The sequence below is a fragment of the Gambusia affinis genome, linkage group LG01 (genome assembly GCF_019740435.1).
Source record: "Gambusia affinis linkage group LG01, SWU_Gaff_1.0, whole genome shotgun sequence".
Lineage (NCBI taxonomy): Eukaryota > Metazoa > Chordata > Actinopteri > Cyprinodontiformes > Poeciliidae > Gambusia > Gambusia affinis.
This window is the reverse complement of record NC_057868.1, coordinates 11,243,798-11,260,198: the sequence shown is the minus strand read 5'-3', so window position 1 is coordinate 11,260,198 and position 16,401 is coordinate 11,243,798. Positions and strand designations below refer to the sequence as shown.

Sequence of the window (16,401 nt, the reverse complement as noted above, 5' to 3'; positions counted from 1 at the left end):
TAGCCCTTTCAGATTTCATGACGAAAAGGCATTCTAAATAAAATGTACCGATATTATTATTATTACTTTATCCACAATTACCTGTTGCAGTGGTAATACATGTATGAAAACCACATGAAACCAATTTTGTTTGCTGAACAAACACTGCAAATACAAACTCATATTTCTGTTACATAAAGTGGGAATCTTCCAATCAAAATATGTATTTGTAAATAAAACTAACACAGTAACAGTCATAGATCAGTGAACCTAATTAAATATAAAAACTAAAAGCTGATGGTTATCCTACTGTGTAAAAACTTGTGCTAGTCACAAGCCTTCACAGCCTGTTTTTCTTCTGAATGCAGTCATTAAATTAAAATACACACAGCATTTGTTCAAATGGTTCCACTTTATTGGCATCCACTGAATAACTTTCCTTAGAGAAAAACCACATCTCCTTTCAGGACTAGCATTAGAGAGAAACACAACAGCCGGATGGTAGGAAAATATTTAAATACTATCAAGTTTAGCAAATTGGGGGGTAAAACGTTACCAGGATCCTTTCTGGTGTGCAGTAGTTTAAAGTTGGTTTTTTTTAAAGCCAAAGACATGTTTATGACTTTTGTCTGGAAACAAATTAAGCTGTTCAGCTTAACTTACTCCTTTTTTAAAAATATATATATATATATATTTGTGCTTCTGAAACAGCCAGGAGACTCTGCTCAGAGTTCAGTAAACATTTCTCACTTTCACAGCTTTTCCAACCCCCTTTTTTGTAAAAAAAATAATGGTTTCCTTGCCGTTAGCGGGAGCAGCCATGTTTCCCAGAAAGCATCGACTAATTTATTGTTTATGATAAAAAGTCAAAGACGTCTCTGTGTGTGTGTGTTGTTTTTTTTTCTGGCTGTGGATGACCCCTCAAAGATAGCCACATATAGTAGCCATCACAGAGAACAATTAAAGATAGTCACACCAAACGGAATAAATAAAATCAGAGCAAAATTTCATTCTGGCCTTAATTTCAATTCCAAATCCAGTTGCTCCTCATCTCCACCTGTCCCAGCATCCCTGTCTTCATCCTACACCAAGACATGAATTCTCTCTTATTCCTCTAAAAAAAATATCTAATAAAACATAAAAAAAGGGACTCTCATCCAAAGGGAAATATTTTGGTATTTGTTTTAGGCCTTCGAGGCTCAGAACTTCAGTACAGCTGAGGATTAAAACAAAACAAAAAAACCCTGAAATGGCCCTAAAGTTTATTTTCCAGTCAGATGGATTTTAAGCTCCTCTGCTCAGTTTCGGTAATTGAATTTCCCCCCCCCCATATTTCCAAACGCTAAACATGCAACATAAGGCATTTTTTTCCTTTCAGAAGATACTGTATTTTTAGGTTTTAGCATTTCCCATGTATCGTTTACACACAAGCACACACAAAACAGATTCTTGGAAAGAAAACTTTGTAATATTTCCTCAGTCCAGCTTGTTTTAGCAAAACTCAAATCTAACACATCAATGAACTTAATCAGATTGATTGGATGTCTAAACCTAAAAACACACAAAAAAGGATACTTTTGGGTTGGACACTGTTTTTTTTTTTTTTTTTGTCAAAAACCAGAATTTATCTTTTAATTTGTTCACTTCTATCTGGATGCTTTTACTCAACACATTTGGTTTAAGCGGACTTAAAAGTATTACTGAACTTAAGATGTGACGTAACAGATGAGAAAACAAAAATCCACCCCTGCTGAGCCCAACATGATCTTTTCACGCACCAAACTGCTTATCTGGCCGAGCGTTGATAAAAAACAAAAAAGCCTCCAACCAAAAGCCAAGAAAAACAAAAAACAAATTAAAACTAATGACTATTATCCTCTTCAGCCTGCATCCATAACCTAGACCAATTGGGGAAACGCATCACATGGGGTGAGGCTTTAACTGAAACAACATTTCACCGTTTAAAAGAAAATAAAAACAATCAGGAACACAAACTTCCGGGCTGGTGGCAGAGACTCCTTTCGGGCAGAGTCTCTGTTCTCCTCTGCTTCTCTTCTCATTGTCTTCTAGTCCAGTTTGAGTTTAGCGGGTGGACTAAGCTGCTTGTCTGGGAGAACATGTGCCTCCAGTGTTGGAGGCAAAGCCAGGAGCGTCCTTGTTACTCAAACACGGGGCTGAGGTCGGCTGAGGAGGGACGTCGCAGGAGTCTGTTCAGCCTGGCAGCTCTCAGTCGGTGGAGAAGAGGTCTCCGGCGGATGGGAGGGGAGCCAAGCCGCCGGTGACGTTGGGCAGCAGTGACAGATCCGGGAGGCTCTGGATGTGGGACTTGAGCTCCTTCCTCACCTGAGTCACTCGCGCCAGTTTCTGTTTGTACTCCTGCAGGAGAAGAGTGGGGACCTGCTTTTACTGGCGGCGCCTCAAAAGGTTATCTTTCATGGGAAATAAAAATATTTCCGGGAGTGTAAAACGTCCAAAACTGCAGAACTTTAAAATAGATGTTGTGCTTTACCTCCAGCTTTTTCTCCCTTTCCACTAGCGCCTCCTTCTGGCTGCTGATGTATTCAGTCAGCATACGGGCGAGCTGCCTGCGGTCTTCCAGCTCTGCTGCCAGCCGTCCGTTGTACTCCGCCAGCAGCAAACACGCCTCGTCCACCGTTTTCGACAGCTTGTCCGCCGCCTCCTTGTCTGAATAGGAGGTAAAGCTGTTGTTGACTTCGCAGAATATCTGTCACCGAGTTCATTTCAGTTTAAGCAATGCTAAACTTTGTTTTACCCATGTGTTATTCTCTAAACGTTTATTTGATTAGTAGATTTTGTCCTTTATTCCCCAGCATGAATTGGTCAAACTCCATACAATATTTACTCCAACATCTATAATTAACCAATTTAAATTATTTTATTCAATTACATTTACTTATTTTTATGTTTTTTTTGCAATTAATTCAAAACACCACATGCATCAACTAATTGTTTAAGCACTTTCTGTCTAAATTTTCATACTCATTTGTCTTGCATTTGCTACCTTTGGTTTGAATCTCACTAATTAAACTTTGGTGGAGAAAAAACAAAAACAAATCGCCACTTTTGCCACTAAATTTCAGCCACAACACTCAGCTGCGTTGTAAAATTACAATGGAGCTAAGAAAATTTGGAGAATAGAGTTGTTTTATCTTATTTGACTTTATTTCGGTAATTTTATTTTATTCTTTTCAATGTACAACCCCTAATACTCTGTTCTATAATGTAAATACACCCGATTTAAATATTTTTAAAAAATAAAAAAATTGTTTGTCAAATTATACCAGTAATCTTCTCTAGGAGAGAAACATCCTGAACTTCCTGTGGAAGTGAGGCGATCTTCTGGCGCACCGCTGCGTCTCCTGATGCGGCGTTCTCCAAGTCCTGCAGAGCTTTCACCAGCTCCTCTGTCTGAAAACGTTAATGATCAAAAACACAAGGAACAAATCAGGAAAAAAAAAAAAAAAAAGATCCGAAGCATCATCTGACACTGTCACTGTGTGATGCCAGCGTTCGTACCAGCTGATTCACAGAGGAATCCGAGTTGCGGGGAGATGTGTGGTTTCTGTAGTCATCGTCGTCATCCTCTTCATCCTCCTGGATCTTCTGATAACTTCGTTTTACAGCCTTTTTCTCTTCTGCAGATAAATGACACAGAGCAGAAATGTGCATTAGATTATATACGTATATAACTGTAGTCAGGGTGGCTCTACATAAACATAGCTATGAAGCAATTAAGTCATTATTAAAAGATCAAACCTGAGGGTCTGGGGCTGCTGGAGTCCTCTATGGCCAGTTTGAGCTGCTGAATGAAATCACCTCTGTAGAGATTCCTCTCCTTCCAGATGTTCAGCAGCCTCTCCATTTGCTTTTTACAGCCGTCATCCACTTCACTGAAAAGAGCCAAATGGATTAACAACAGGCTTTCAAAATAACAAGTGTTTTTCAACTTATGTCTACAAAAAATGTTAAGAAGCTATATTTGAAATGTTTTTTGAGTTTATTCCACTTATAAACAAAGGGAACGAACTACATTTAAGCGCGAGACATCAAGGCATAAACCTGGATGCATGCAGGTTTATGTCTAAGCTTGATTTGTGATAAGAACCGTAATGATTTTCGTTCAATTAATTTATTTTGTTTATTTATTTAGTAGGGACAATGCATATTAACTGACATGGCTGTAAATGTGCCAGAATTAGCCAAAAGGTTGTTTTTCATCTGCTGTTCCTGAACAACGCTCAGCTTGTCTTGCTAAAAACAAATTAATTCTGGTAATGAATACAAAAGGAAAAACTATCAATACAAACAACAACAAAGAAACTACAGCACAATTACCATAAAAAGTACAAGAAGTAATTAAAACTAAATCAATCTTTCATTTGGATGGCAAAACACCTTTAAATCTGGTTTCACAATATTGTATGCAGAATATGCTACTTCAGTATATATGAGCCAATTGTAGAAAGATGCTAAAATTAAAATCATTTCCAGTCAGTCCAGTTCAACAGCAAAGAGTCGGGTGATTATTTCCAAATGATCCGACCTAAAATGTTTATCATCCATAGTTGATATAAAGCCTCTGACTTATCACTGCTCACACTAACTCCTCCCACAGAACTCAAGTAGAGTGTGTTTCTAGAAACCATACAGATGACTTGTTGAAACGAACCTTGCTACATGGGAGCAGGCGTCCACAAGGACAGACTCAAAGTCTTTGGTGAACTCGGGTCCTTTCTTCTTGCTGTTCTGGATGACGTCATTTGCCAGATACAGGAACGTCAACTTCCTGTTGTTTTTAGCTAGAAAACACACAGAGAAATATATTTAAGACAAACTGTTTTCCAACCAACGAGGAAAGGTCTCTTGATACCAATGAATAACACAAAAGGAAAGGAGGGTGATTTGTGTGGCCATAATGCTTGTTTTTCCTCATAAAAATAACTTTTTGTTTTTATCTGCCCAGCAATTAAATCCCGTTCTGGAGTTTTTATGCTCTCTGTCCATGTGTGGGTCTCACCAGTTTCATAAAAAACACTCCATGTACAACCAACACTCAGTGTTGCAACACTCAGGTAAAGCAGGAAGTGACCACGCAGGGTTCATGGTTCATTCCCAAAGGAGCAACAATCACATAAAATGACAACAAAGATAAAAACATCTGCATTAGGGTTAAAACTACATTAAATATCGCCTGGATACCAAAATTTTACTTAAGAAAAAAATTAAAGAAAAAGCCACAAAAATAGCAACATGTCACAATAGAGGAATACATTTCAATTAGTTGGATATTGACAAGGTTTTTACACTTTGCTTTTAAGAAATATGCTTTTCTTTTAAAATTGTTACGATGCACAGAAATGTAAAATTACGCAGTTGCTGAATATTGCAAAGTTACAATTACTTTTCACAAACAAATTATTAAACAGGAGCTATTACACACATTTTTTTACTTCCCTTTTGGCCTCTACTACTTCGAAAAACAGTCCAAGTGCTTAAAAAAAACCACTCCCCTGGTTTTTGGCAATAACTTATTTGTATTTTAGAGTCTGGAAAATGAGCCACATAAAAAAACCTTTGAAATCACCAGGTACTGGCCCTCACCTAGCAAAGCCCAACCCATTACCTAGCAACCTGAGCAAAGCCCAGCCTGTTACCTAGCAACCTGAGCAAAGCCCAGCCTGTTACCTAGCAACCTCAGAAGCCAGGCCAGAGCTCAAAATAGGCAGAACTGAGCAGACAAAAATCTCATTATCGAAGAAGAATTTTGAGCAAAAAAGTGTAATGAACATATTTTGTATATCCTGTTCAAGGCAGCATAATAGGTCACCTTGATCTTTCTTCAGCATCCTCAATCTCTTCTATTACTTTGTGCGTAACTTGTTCTACTTCACCTTTCTATGCACAAGCATCTAAATCATCTGAATCTAATTTAGGGCCGTCAGTGTTTGTCCAATTTGTCTAATTTTACTTTATGTTATGGGCATACCAAGAGGAGATATAATAATACAGGTTATTTTGTAGCTCAGTCAGAAAGTTTCAGAGCTAAAGATAATATATGAACCTGATTCTGGGTCCCACATGGCTTAGTGGTAGAGCAGGTGCATCAAATACAGAGGCTGTTGAATAAAGGCTACTAAAGTCACAACAATTTTTTAAATTAAAAATGGGGGCAGAGGGGAAACTTGATCTAATGTGGCACAGTTGACAACTTTTTTGAAAAAAAAAAAATTACAAGGGAATAAATTATATGTAACATCAAATATTTAGTTGGAATGTTAAATGATGCCTGAATTACTTTTCTTTTTTCAATTCAAACTTAAAGACTGCACATATATCCGCACAAGTGTATGTGTAATACCTTGCCTTGCAAAAGTACAACCAATTCAGCTTTTATACACTTCCTCACCTTGCAACCACAACATGGTTTCTGAGACATGAAGTTGAATTAAAATTATACATAAAGTTCATCCATCCATAACATCCATCCATTTTCTTACACCCTTGTCCCTAGTGGAGTTGGGAGGGTTGCTGGTGCCAATCTCCAGCTAATGTTCTGGGCGAGAGGCGGGGTTCACCCTGGACAGGTCGCCAATTTGTCGCAGGGCAACACAGAGACATACAAGACACACAACCATTCACACACACACTCACACCTAGGGAGAATTTAGAGAGACCAATTAACCTGACAGTTATGTTTTTGGACTGTGGGAGGAAGCCGGAGAACCCGGAGAGAACCCACCATGCACAGGGAGAACACATGCATTTTTTTTTTTTTTTTAAATCAAGGAATATTCAGGCATACAACTAGTAAGCTGATTTCTGTGATTTACATGAGGTCAAGTTTAAGAAAATCTAATTTACAAAACCTCTGCTTAACAAGAAACAACCTTGTAAATCACGACATTCCAAAGCTACCATCAACTTCAAATTTACTTAAAAATGTACCTTACACCGTTTAGCTGTACCAAAGCTACAGAAATATAAGCAGCAGTGTAAGTGTGCGTTTGTCTCACCCTTCTTCAGCTCCCGGTGCCACACTTTGACGATGAGGCCCGAGTGTTTGCGGTGGTGGATGATCCACAGAGAGAGAGTCTGGACGCTCTGCTGGGAGCTGCTCAGCTCCGTCAGCTTCTTCTCCAGGGCCGACTCGGAGAAGGACGACATGCCGACCACTTCTTCTGTTCCCGCTCCCAGTATAAACTGACCCCGACCTGCTCCAAAGCAACTGAGCTCCGAGCTATTTTGAAGGAGCTCGCACCGTCATCAAAACTGAAGTTGCGCAGCTTAACTCGTAGATAATCGGCATCAGAGCCTTTGTGCACTGAACAGAGAGCTATGTTTCTAACGTTGCTGTCGCTCTTAAATGACTAAATTAAAGAGAAATGTGGTGAGGAAAACCAGCAGGAGGAAGCTGCTGTGCTTTTGTAGACAGTTGTGTTTGTTTACAGGAGACGCTAACGTTAGCTAACAGCTAAGCAGCTATCTGCAGAGAAGTGAAGCGCCGAACTTCTCTGCGCTCTAACCCGGTGTAAAACCAACCCGCGTTTCTAAAACGTTCCTCTACAATATTTCTAGCACACCGCTGTAAAACGAACAATAGCAAAAGACCCGGTTAAAACTCACACTCTGCCTTTGGTCGCATAAACTCATGTAAAAAATGGCTCGAAAAAATGGCAACTTGCACTTTCACCCCGTCATGTGCGTCGCAGACAATAGACGTCACTGGTTGGAACGTAGCAGCAACTTGATGAGTCTGCAACATTCATCAAGATTCTCATCCTGAAACTGTTCTTCACCTCTTCTGGGTTTCCATTCATACCAAAAAGTTTTGGGATGAACGGTTTATAATCTAATATATATATATATATATATATATATATATATATATATATATATATATATATATATATATATATATATATATATATATATATATATATATATATATATATATATATATATATATAAATATATATATATATATATATATATATATATATATATATATATATATATATATATATAAAGATTTAGTTTTAGTTTTACGTGGGGATAATATTGTCCTTGGTTTTCACAATTATTCAAGAAAAGAAGAAAATAATTATTTTTTAATTAATTTGATTGTATTTTTCAGCAAAGTTTTTTATATATATATATTCACAAATGTAAATTCAATAGAAAAAATCCTTACTTTTTGACTTAAAATTGACATACTGAACTACATTCAATTACTATCTCATTCAAGAAACTGCCAGGCATTTAAAACACTCAGTTTATAGCTTTAATTTCTGGTGCTGTTATAACCCCTGGTTGCTGTTATTACAAATTTTATATGGTATGCTGTTTTTTGTATAGAATGCTTTCAATAATTCAAAAATTATAAAATGTTCAAAAATCAAGTTTGTCTTATCAAAAGTATCACATGTCATTGTGCTTGGACAGATGAGCTCATTTTCATAGACATTTGCCTCCACGACACCGTGGCTGAAAAAAAGCACACTATCCCAGTCAAAACAAGGGGTTAGGGATTTGGAGACAGGTAATCTTCGGGCAGATTGTATTCCAATGCAAAAAGTGTGTTAAGTAATTTGAGGCTACAATATCACCAAAATGCAAACGGATCTACACCTCTAGTCAAAATATCTCTTGTGATGTGCCTTAATTTGAGGAAACGGGATGGCAGAAATGTAGCAGAAACAAAAGGGAAGGTTCTATTCACAAAGTTCACAATGATTGCAAAAACATGTCAGGCATTTGGATATCTTAAACTGATTGTTTCATGTCTAGTGCTGCACAATATTTTCACAATTCTTCTAAAAGTACATATAAAACATAAAGGTGATGCTCAGATACTCTATGCGTTTTTACAATTGGTCAATTACATAAAATGTTAATTTACTTCATTGCGTTGTCTCTCAGTTTTATGTAAAAGCAGCAGATAATAGGAATGGCACTACCAATGGGCCATTTAGGACCTACTGGTTGATTTCCAGTTGTGCTCTCCTTTCTCTAGCACTGCTGTCCTGGGTTTGAATTACGACCTTGGTTCTTCATGGAGTTTGTACATTTTCCCCACGGATGTGTGGAAAATCACTGGGTACTCCAGCTTCCTTCTGCCGTCCAAAAACACAAAGGTTGATTGGTTGTTGTCAATGTACTATGAGGGCATGGTTATTTGCCCCATGTGTTTTTATTTGCATGAAGATATAGATTTCAATGGGATGTGCTGTGGTGGCACAGGGGTTAAGCACAACCCACATATGGAGGCCTTAGTCCTCGACGCGGCCGTCGCAGGTTCGATTCCCGACCTGGCGACCTTTGCTGCATGTCTTCCCCCTTCTCTCATTACCCACTTTCCTGTCAATTAACTATCTAATAAAGGCTACTAGAGCCAATAAAACCTTTATAAAAAAAGATATAGATTTCAAGCTGTATTTTTCCCTACAATGTGCCAAAGAAGTCACAGTTCCCCTTGACCAGAAAACCAGAATCAGCAAACAAAAAAAAGGCATTGCATGACGCCACCAGAAATATGTTTCTTTACAATTCTTCACAACCAAAGCAGAATTTCTGACCAAAATAATGAGAGCGAGTAGAATGAAAGTGTTTTTCCTTTGTCAAAATCTTTTGCTGTTTTTTTCAGGCTTTTTGCATGTCTCCTGCTCATTTTCATGAGGGGAAACGCTACAGTCTCAGAAACAAATTCAATATGCAAACAAGCCTCTTTGAATCAGCATTCCCTTGAAAGATGCAAAGTACTCCTTCCTGTCACTGGAGACTTCTCGCTTCGGAGGAGGCCTCTTATAAATGACTCCTGCTTCTTTTCATACAGGCTACATGAGTTTTGTCAGCAGATGTGTTTGAGCTGAGTTTTGAATAATGTTTCTTACTGTCTTCCTTTCCCTGGGCTGGCTGATGCTGCAGTTGGCTTCTGGGGAGCTAGATTACACCTCTCAGGCTGAGGGGATGCAGCTCCAGGGCAACTTTTCCTTCGCAGGACTCTTTCCCCTCCATTACACTGATGTGCCTGCTAATGGTCTGCCTGTTTTGGTTCCATGTGATCAGTAAGCATTCAGTCAATACTTGTCTTCATTTACCACCAACAACTTTTTATTTTCTTTAAATTGCTCTTTTTTTGTTTTTTTGTTTGCTTGTTTGTTTTACACTTTTCAGAGGAAGACCTAACAAACACGGGTTTCACTTGATGCAAGCCATGAGATTCGCTGTGGAAGAAATCAACAACAGCTCCGGCCCGCTGCCTCTGCTACCAGGAGTAAAGCTCGGTTACCAGATGTACGACATCTGCTCTAACCCGGCCAGTGTCCTGGCAACGCTGGACCTGCTGGAGCAGCAGTCCCAGAACTTCGGCAACACTCAGAGAGCAGTTGGTGTGATTGGACCAGACAGCAGCAGCAAGAGTTTCATGCCAGCCGCTCTGCTGGGGGCTTATGTGATTCCACAGGTGGGAGTCTTAATGTTTTTGGTTGTGCTCATGAAATTTACAAGATTTGTCTCTTTTAAAGACCTTCATTGTCCTAACATTTTCTTTTTTAAATCTTTTAGGATTTCTTAGTTTTTGCTTTTCTGTTAAGCTTAGACGATTCAAATAATTAGACAATTTTTAACACCAGACAAATATAACGTAAGTAAAATACAAAAGTAGTTTTGAAATTATGATTTCATTTATAATAGGGACACAAGCTATTCAAACAACCTGACAGTATGGGGAACAAAAAGTCTCCTAAACATAACTGATCATGCTCACTTTGCATCAATATAGAGGACATTTGTCCTGCTGTTCATTTGCTTTAATTCACTGTTAGAGCATTTTCTAACATTAACAGTCTATTATAGGTAATTCTGCATCTCCTCAATCAGACTTTGACTAGGTAGCATAAGCCCAAATGTCCCTGAGTTTGAGGTCAGGAACTAATGGCTGGACATTTTCCGTTGAAATTTGCTGGTAGAGATTAGAATATATTGTTCTAGGTCTGAAGTAGACCCAGGCCGTTACACTATCTCCAATATGTTTGATTGTTGATCCGAGGTTTATTTTCTTAAATGCAGAGCTAGCTTCTCAATTTGTTGATAGCAGGTCTCAGTGTAAGTTCACTAAAGTCTCTAAACTTAGAAACGACTTTCTGACCTTTTCCAGACTTGATTTTTCATCTATTCTAGAATTTCTTTAGATTGAGGCATGATGTGCTGCTTTTGAAATATTTTAATCTACTTTACGGTATGGTACTTTAAAGCTCGACTGTTAATGTCTGACAGTAATCAGGCCTGAGTGCAGATAGTGAAAGAAAGCCAAAAACAGATTAATCACTGTTGTTTTATGTTTTAGCAACAACAGACATATATTGCTTTTTTTCCTTAATAAATGAAATTATTATTATGTTTTTCCTCATATAGAATAAAATTTGTATTTCTAGAATATTGGAGAATGTCAAAATTAATTATGACAAAATAGCAAAAGTAAAATGTAAAAAAAAAAAAAAAAAAAAAAAAAAAAAAATCTGTAAAGGCATTTAATATAATTTCCCACATCCTGATTGCTCGCTATAGATCTCTTACGAAGCATCAAATGAAATGCTGAGCAACAAGCAGAACTATCCATCGTTCTTCCGCACGATTCCAAGCGACAAGAACCAGGTGGCGGCCATGATCCAGCTGCTAGTCCGGTTCAACTGGATGTGGATAGCTCTTTTGGGCAGCGACAATGACTACGGACTGCAGGGCATGCAGAGCCTGTCGGAGCAAGCCCCTCACCACGGCATCTGCATCCCATACCAAGGAATCATCCCCACGGCCTCCAAAGACACGGTTCAGACCATGAGGAGCATGGTGGACAACATACTGAAAACCAAGGTGAACACCATCGTGGTGTTTTCAAGCAAAACAAAGTTTCATGACTTCCTCCCATATGTGCTAGAGAGAAACATTACAGAAAAGGTGTGGATCGGGACGGAGGACTGGTCGCCGTCCACTCTCATATCCAGGATTCCTGGGATCCAAAGCATCGGCACCGTGCTCGGAATCTCGGTCAAGGATGCCGCCATTCCCGGGTTTGACGAGTTCCAGAAGAACACGGTCGAGATTTCAACGCGACACGTCAACGGAGACGCCAATGTGACCCTCGGCGGTGGCAATGACTGTCTGCAGAGCACAGACCTGTACTCCCTCGCCAGGAACGACTTCTCCATGGATAAATATGACATCACCTCCTCCTTCAATGTTTATAAGGCAGTTTATGCTCTCGCTCAGGCTCTGCACCAAGCTCTTGGCTGTGATTCTGGAGAATGCAGCAGGAGAAGTGTGACTCCACCACAGGTAGTCTGAAGCAAACATCTCTTTAGCTGAAACATTTAACCAACTGCTGAGCTCCGTGTCTTTGTCCTCTCCTCTCCAGCTTCTGGCGCAGCTCAGGAAGGTTCGGTTTTCTCTCGGCAACTCTTCTGTGTATTTTGACATGCATGGGGACCCACCCACTGGGTACGATAGTGTCCTGGGTTTGGAGGGGGACGGACTGGTCTCTCAGAGTGGTAGGCTCCTTCACACCGGACCCCATCGCCCTCACAGTGGATGCCAGTCTGATAGAGTGGCACGGCAAAGAAGACTCAGAATCGGTACGACCAACGATGTTTCACGTCTTTCAGTTCAAACCGAATACATTTCAAATCGAAAAATACATTTATTTTTGTCAAGCTAGGCCCAGAAATTTCAGCCTGTATTAAATAAGTCCGTTATGTTTGCTGATAAATGCTGGGTCACTGTGTAAGAAAAGACAATGAATTAAATAAATAAATACCAAAAATAATATTATTTATTTACTTGTGTATCTTGGCAAAACTTTGTGAGTTTCAAGTTTCAAAGCAGCCAGACTAAGAAACATCTAAACTTTAGCATCAAATAAATTTTTAAATGAAATCACTCAAGTTCTCAGATTCAATGTAATAAACTGAGACTGTTATTCCTTCTGTTGTTTTCGTCATCACGTTTTCTTTTCTTGTTTTCTCATTTTCTCTTTAACCATCTAATCAACAATGAATAACAATAACCATAGCTTTACTATATATATTTTAGTTTTCTCACTCCCCTTCTTTATTGTTTGCTCCTTCTTAATAATGGCATTGTTACAGAGACAAATGAGCAAGCAAAAAATTATGTTTGCAGTTCCCACCTCCACGCATGATTTAAACCTTTAGATTTTAACTTAGTATGCTGTAAGAATTCATGCAGCTGTTATTTTCTTTTTTCAAACCTCTTACTCCTGAAGTTGTGTCTTGTTTCATTTATATTTCTTCAACAAAATAATTTCTTTTCTTTTCCTTCAAACCGTGCTGGAGGTACCCGAGTCCTTCTGCTCTCCGCCTTGCCCAAAAGGTCACAAGAAGCTGCTGACAGGTCAGCATGCCTGCTGCTTCGACTGCCAGGCCTGTCCCTCTGCCACGTTCCTCAATAAAAATGGTAATACGCAAACGGGAAACAGAAACTCACGAGAGTGAAGCGAGGTTTTAGATTTCTGCATGATATCTGTGATCTCACTAAACAAGACGGGTCTAGTATCAGCTAGTATCTCCATGGTTGGAAAATTGTTTACCTTTGATTTTTACAGAATAGATAAATAAATTTAGATGCAGTACAGAGAGAACCAAAGCTAAATAAATTAAAATCTGTGAAATAGAAACATTAGCACCAAGATTATTTTCAGTCTTTTGTTTTATTTTTTTATTTTTTTTAAATAAATTGTTATATGTTGAGTGGATTGGCTTCATTTTTGAACACTTTGAAAAGGAAAATTTAATGTCTAAATAAACTGTTCAATTTTATTATTTATTGTACAAACCGAATACATTTACCTTTTCACTGAACAGTTGTTGTGTGTGCGTGAATGACCAGCAGGTGGCGCCGAATTCACACGTTTCATTCTGGCACTAATGCACAATTAGACGAAAATTAGATCCTTCTTGAATTGTTTATGCAAATGTGTACAAAATAAGACAATAGTGCTGATGCACATAGGCTTCTGTACAAGTTCAACATTCCAGTTTTTTTCTGACTTTTTATGTTTCTCTCTTTCTCTTCCAGACCTGACAGATTGTCAGGCCTGTCTGCCGGAGCAGTGGGCGCCCCCATCCAGTGAGGAGTGTCTGAACAGGACGGTGATACAGCTGGACTGGGACCACCCTCTCTCCATAGCTCTCCTCTTCTTCTTGGCCGCCTGCCTCCTCCTGACCTCCAGCACGGCCGTAATCCTCCTGCTCAAACTGAACACACCGGTGGCCAAGTCCGCCGGGGGCCGCACCTGCCTGCTGATGCTGGCGGCCCTGACGGTCGCCGCCCTGAGCACTTTGTGCCACTTTGGCCGGCCGTCCCCGGCGGCCTGCGTCCTGAAGCAGCCTCTGTTCACCATCAGCTTCTCTGTGTGTCTGGCCTGCATCGCGGTGCGCTCCCTGCAGGTCGTCTGCATATTTAAGTTTGCGTCCAAGTTGCCGCCGGCCTACGACAGGTGGATGAAAAAGCAGGGTCCAGAGGTCACCATCTTCCTGGTGTCTGTCAGTATCCTGCTCATCTCGGTGCTCCGGGTGTCCGTCGACACTCCGCAGCCTTCCCAGGACCTGCGGTTCTACGAGGACAAAATTGTCCGGGAGTGCAGTAAAACCCTCTCTGTCGGCTCCGGCATCGAGCTGGCGTTCGTCTCGGTGCTCAGCGTCCTCTGCTTCTCTTTCAGCTACATGGGGAAGGACCTGCCGGCCAACTACAACGAAGCCAAGTGTGTCACCTTCAGCCTCATGGTGTACATGATCTCCTGGATGAGCTTCTTCACCCTCTACCTCATCAACAGAGAAACCTTCACCATGGCGGCGCAGGTGTTCGCCACGCTCTTCAGCGTCCTGGCCTTCCTGGCTGGATACTTCCTCCCCAAAATGTATATTATCGTTCTGAGGCCCCAAATGAACACCACAGCACACTTCCAGAACTGCATTCAGATGTACACCATGAACAAAAACTGAAATGGGCTCTAAGTCATGAACCCTTCCACATGTTATCAAATGACCACAATCTGTAATGTAGATCAGCACAAAGTAATGCGTAATTGTAAAGTGACAGCAAAATTGCACACAGTTCTGATCATTTTTGGCAAAACGTCAGGAAGAAAGGTCAACAGAAAGACCATGGCACAACTGTGGTGACACCAAGAAACAGTTTGTCCAACTCATATTTCATCTGTTTCATCTGTTTACGTTTATAGCACAGATTTTATTTTACAGTTATTTTTTTTATTTTAGTTTTTGTGTTTGAGTAACATCTTTTAAACTCCAGATTTTGACAGTACTGGTGTAAAGTAATAGAATAGAGCTTCCACTTATGAACATTTTACAATGTTTGGTATGGTAGAAAATAACATTTTATTAATCTGCTGAGAAAAAGTTATTTTATGTTGACTGCAAGAAAGACAATCAGCAATCCTGTAAACAATGACGGGAAAATGTTGGGATGAAATTAATAAAATTGAATTGGGTCACACAATTTTGTTACTGTGGATAGTGAAATATGAAGATGTCAGTGTTGTCATGTGACTGACGTTCCTGTGAATCTGCCTGCTCTGGGATGAAGTGAGCGTATCTTATCCACCAACGTCAACAAATAATTTTAACAAACTTACTCCTTTTCAGTTCAAGTCAGAAATTTTTCTTTCTTCATTTTCTAGCTAGTGCATTCTCAGAAACATACAGTAAGTTTCTGAGTAATATATTTTTTGGTTTTTCGATTCGGAGGAAAACATTACATTTAACATCACAACAACACACTTTTGTTGTGATGTTTTCCTTTTTCCCTTGGGGATTGTATGTAATAAACACACACAAAGAAGTGGAAGGAGAACAAAAGGGGCACGTGATTTTTTTTTCTTTTTTTGTTGAAATAAAACCCGAAATATATTTGAATACATTTGTGTATTCAAATCCTGTTAATATCTCGTCTGTCACTCCAGTAAAAGCTTCAAGTCTGGTCTGCTTCTAACATTTTTTGTAAGAAAGAAAAATAAATGAAATGAAAACTGGACTGGAAGTTTTGCCCTTGAACATCAACTTTCAATTCTTGCAACAAATTCTGCTTGGATTTGCATCTGAGCTTTAACTAGGACACATCTTGACACATGAAGGCACTTGATCTAAATCACAATTAGGGATACGTCAAGGTTTTTGGAGCCTCTGACAGGATTACTTTGTATTTAGTTCCATTCATCTTCCATCAAACTCTGACAAGTGAACCTGAAGAAAAGCATAATGCTGCCGCCACCATGTTTCACTATGGGTCTGGTGTGTTGTGGGTAATGTACAGCGTTTGCTTTCCTGCAAAACATTCTGTTTGCTTTCCTGTTTTATGACGTTCATAAAG

General features: G+C 39.4%; 2 protein-coding genes across 2 annotated transcripts; one reads left to right on the top strand and one right to left on the bottom strand.

Annotated features, from left to right (window-relative positions):
- Positions 1-372: 372 nt before the first annotated feature.
- On the bottom strand, positions 373-7,769 carry rprd1b (regulation of nuclear pre-mRNA domain containing 1B). The gene is made up of 7 exons (XM_044131850.1): positions 7,014-7,769; positions 4,670-4,799; positions 3,757-3,890; positions 3,517-3,635; positions 3,282-3,408; positions 2,489-2,664; positions 373-2,355 (listed from the first exon to the last, which is right to left on the bottom strand). The coding sequence occupies exons 1-7, from the start codon at positions 7,162-7,164 to the stop codon at positions 2,206-2,208; spliced, it is 987 nt and encodes a 328-aa protein (XP_043987785.1). The 5' UTR covers positions 7,165-7,769; the 3' UTR covers positions 373-2,205.
- A 2,110-nt stretch (positions 7,770-9,879) lies between these two features.
- Positions 9,880-15,675, top strand: LOC122839841 (taste receptor type 1 member 1). The gene is given in 7 exon segments (XM_044131822.1): positions 9,880-10,064; positions 10,174-10,462; positions 11,566-12,330; positions 12,410-12,498; positions 12,500-12,626; positions 13,347-13,467; positions 14,089-15,675. Coding segments are annotated over 7 exon segments (2,502 nt in total). The 3' UTR covers positions 15,015-15,675.
- Positions 15,676-16,401: the final 726 nt, after the last annotated feature.

Excerpts from the sequence above, each read along its gene's own strand:
- rprd1b (XM_044131850.1), bottom strand. The coding sequence starts at position 7,164 with ATGTCGTCCTTCTCCGAGTCGGCCCTGGAGAAGAAGCTGACGGAGCTG. Across the intron at positions 3,409-3,516 it reads ATTCCTCTGTGAATCAGCTG|ACAGAGGAGCTGGTGAAAGC; the intron begins GTACGAACGCTG and ends TAACGTTTTCAG. Across the intron at positions 2,356-2,488 it reads AAAGGGAGAAAAAGCTGGAG|GAGTACAAACAGAAACTGGC; the intron begins GTAAAGCACAAC and ends CTTCTCCTGCAG.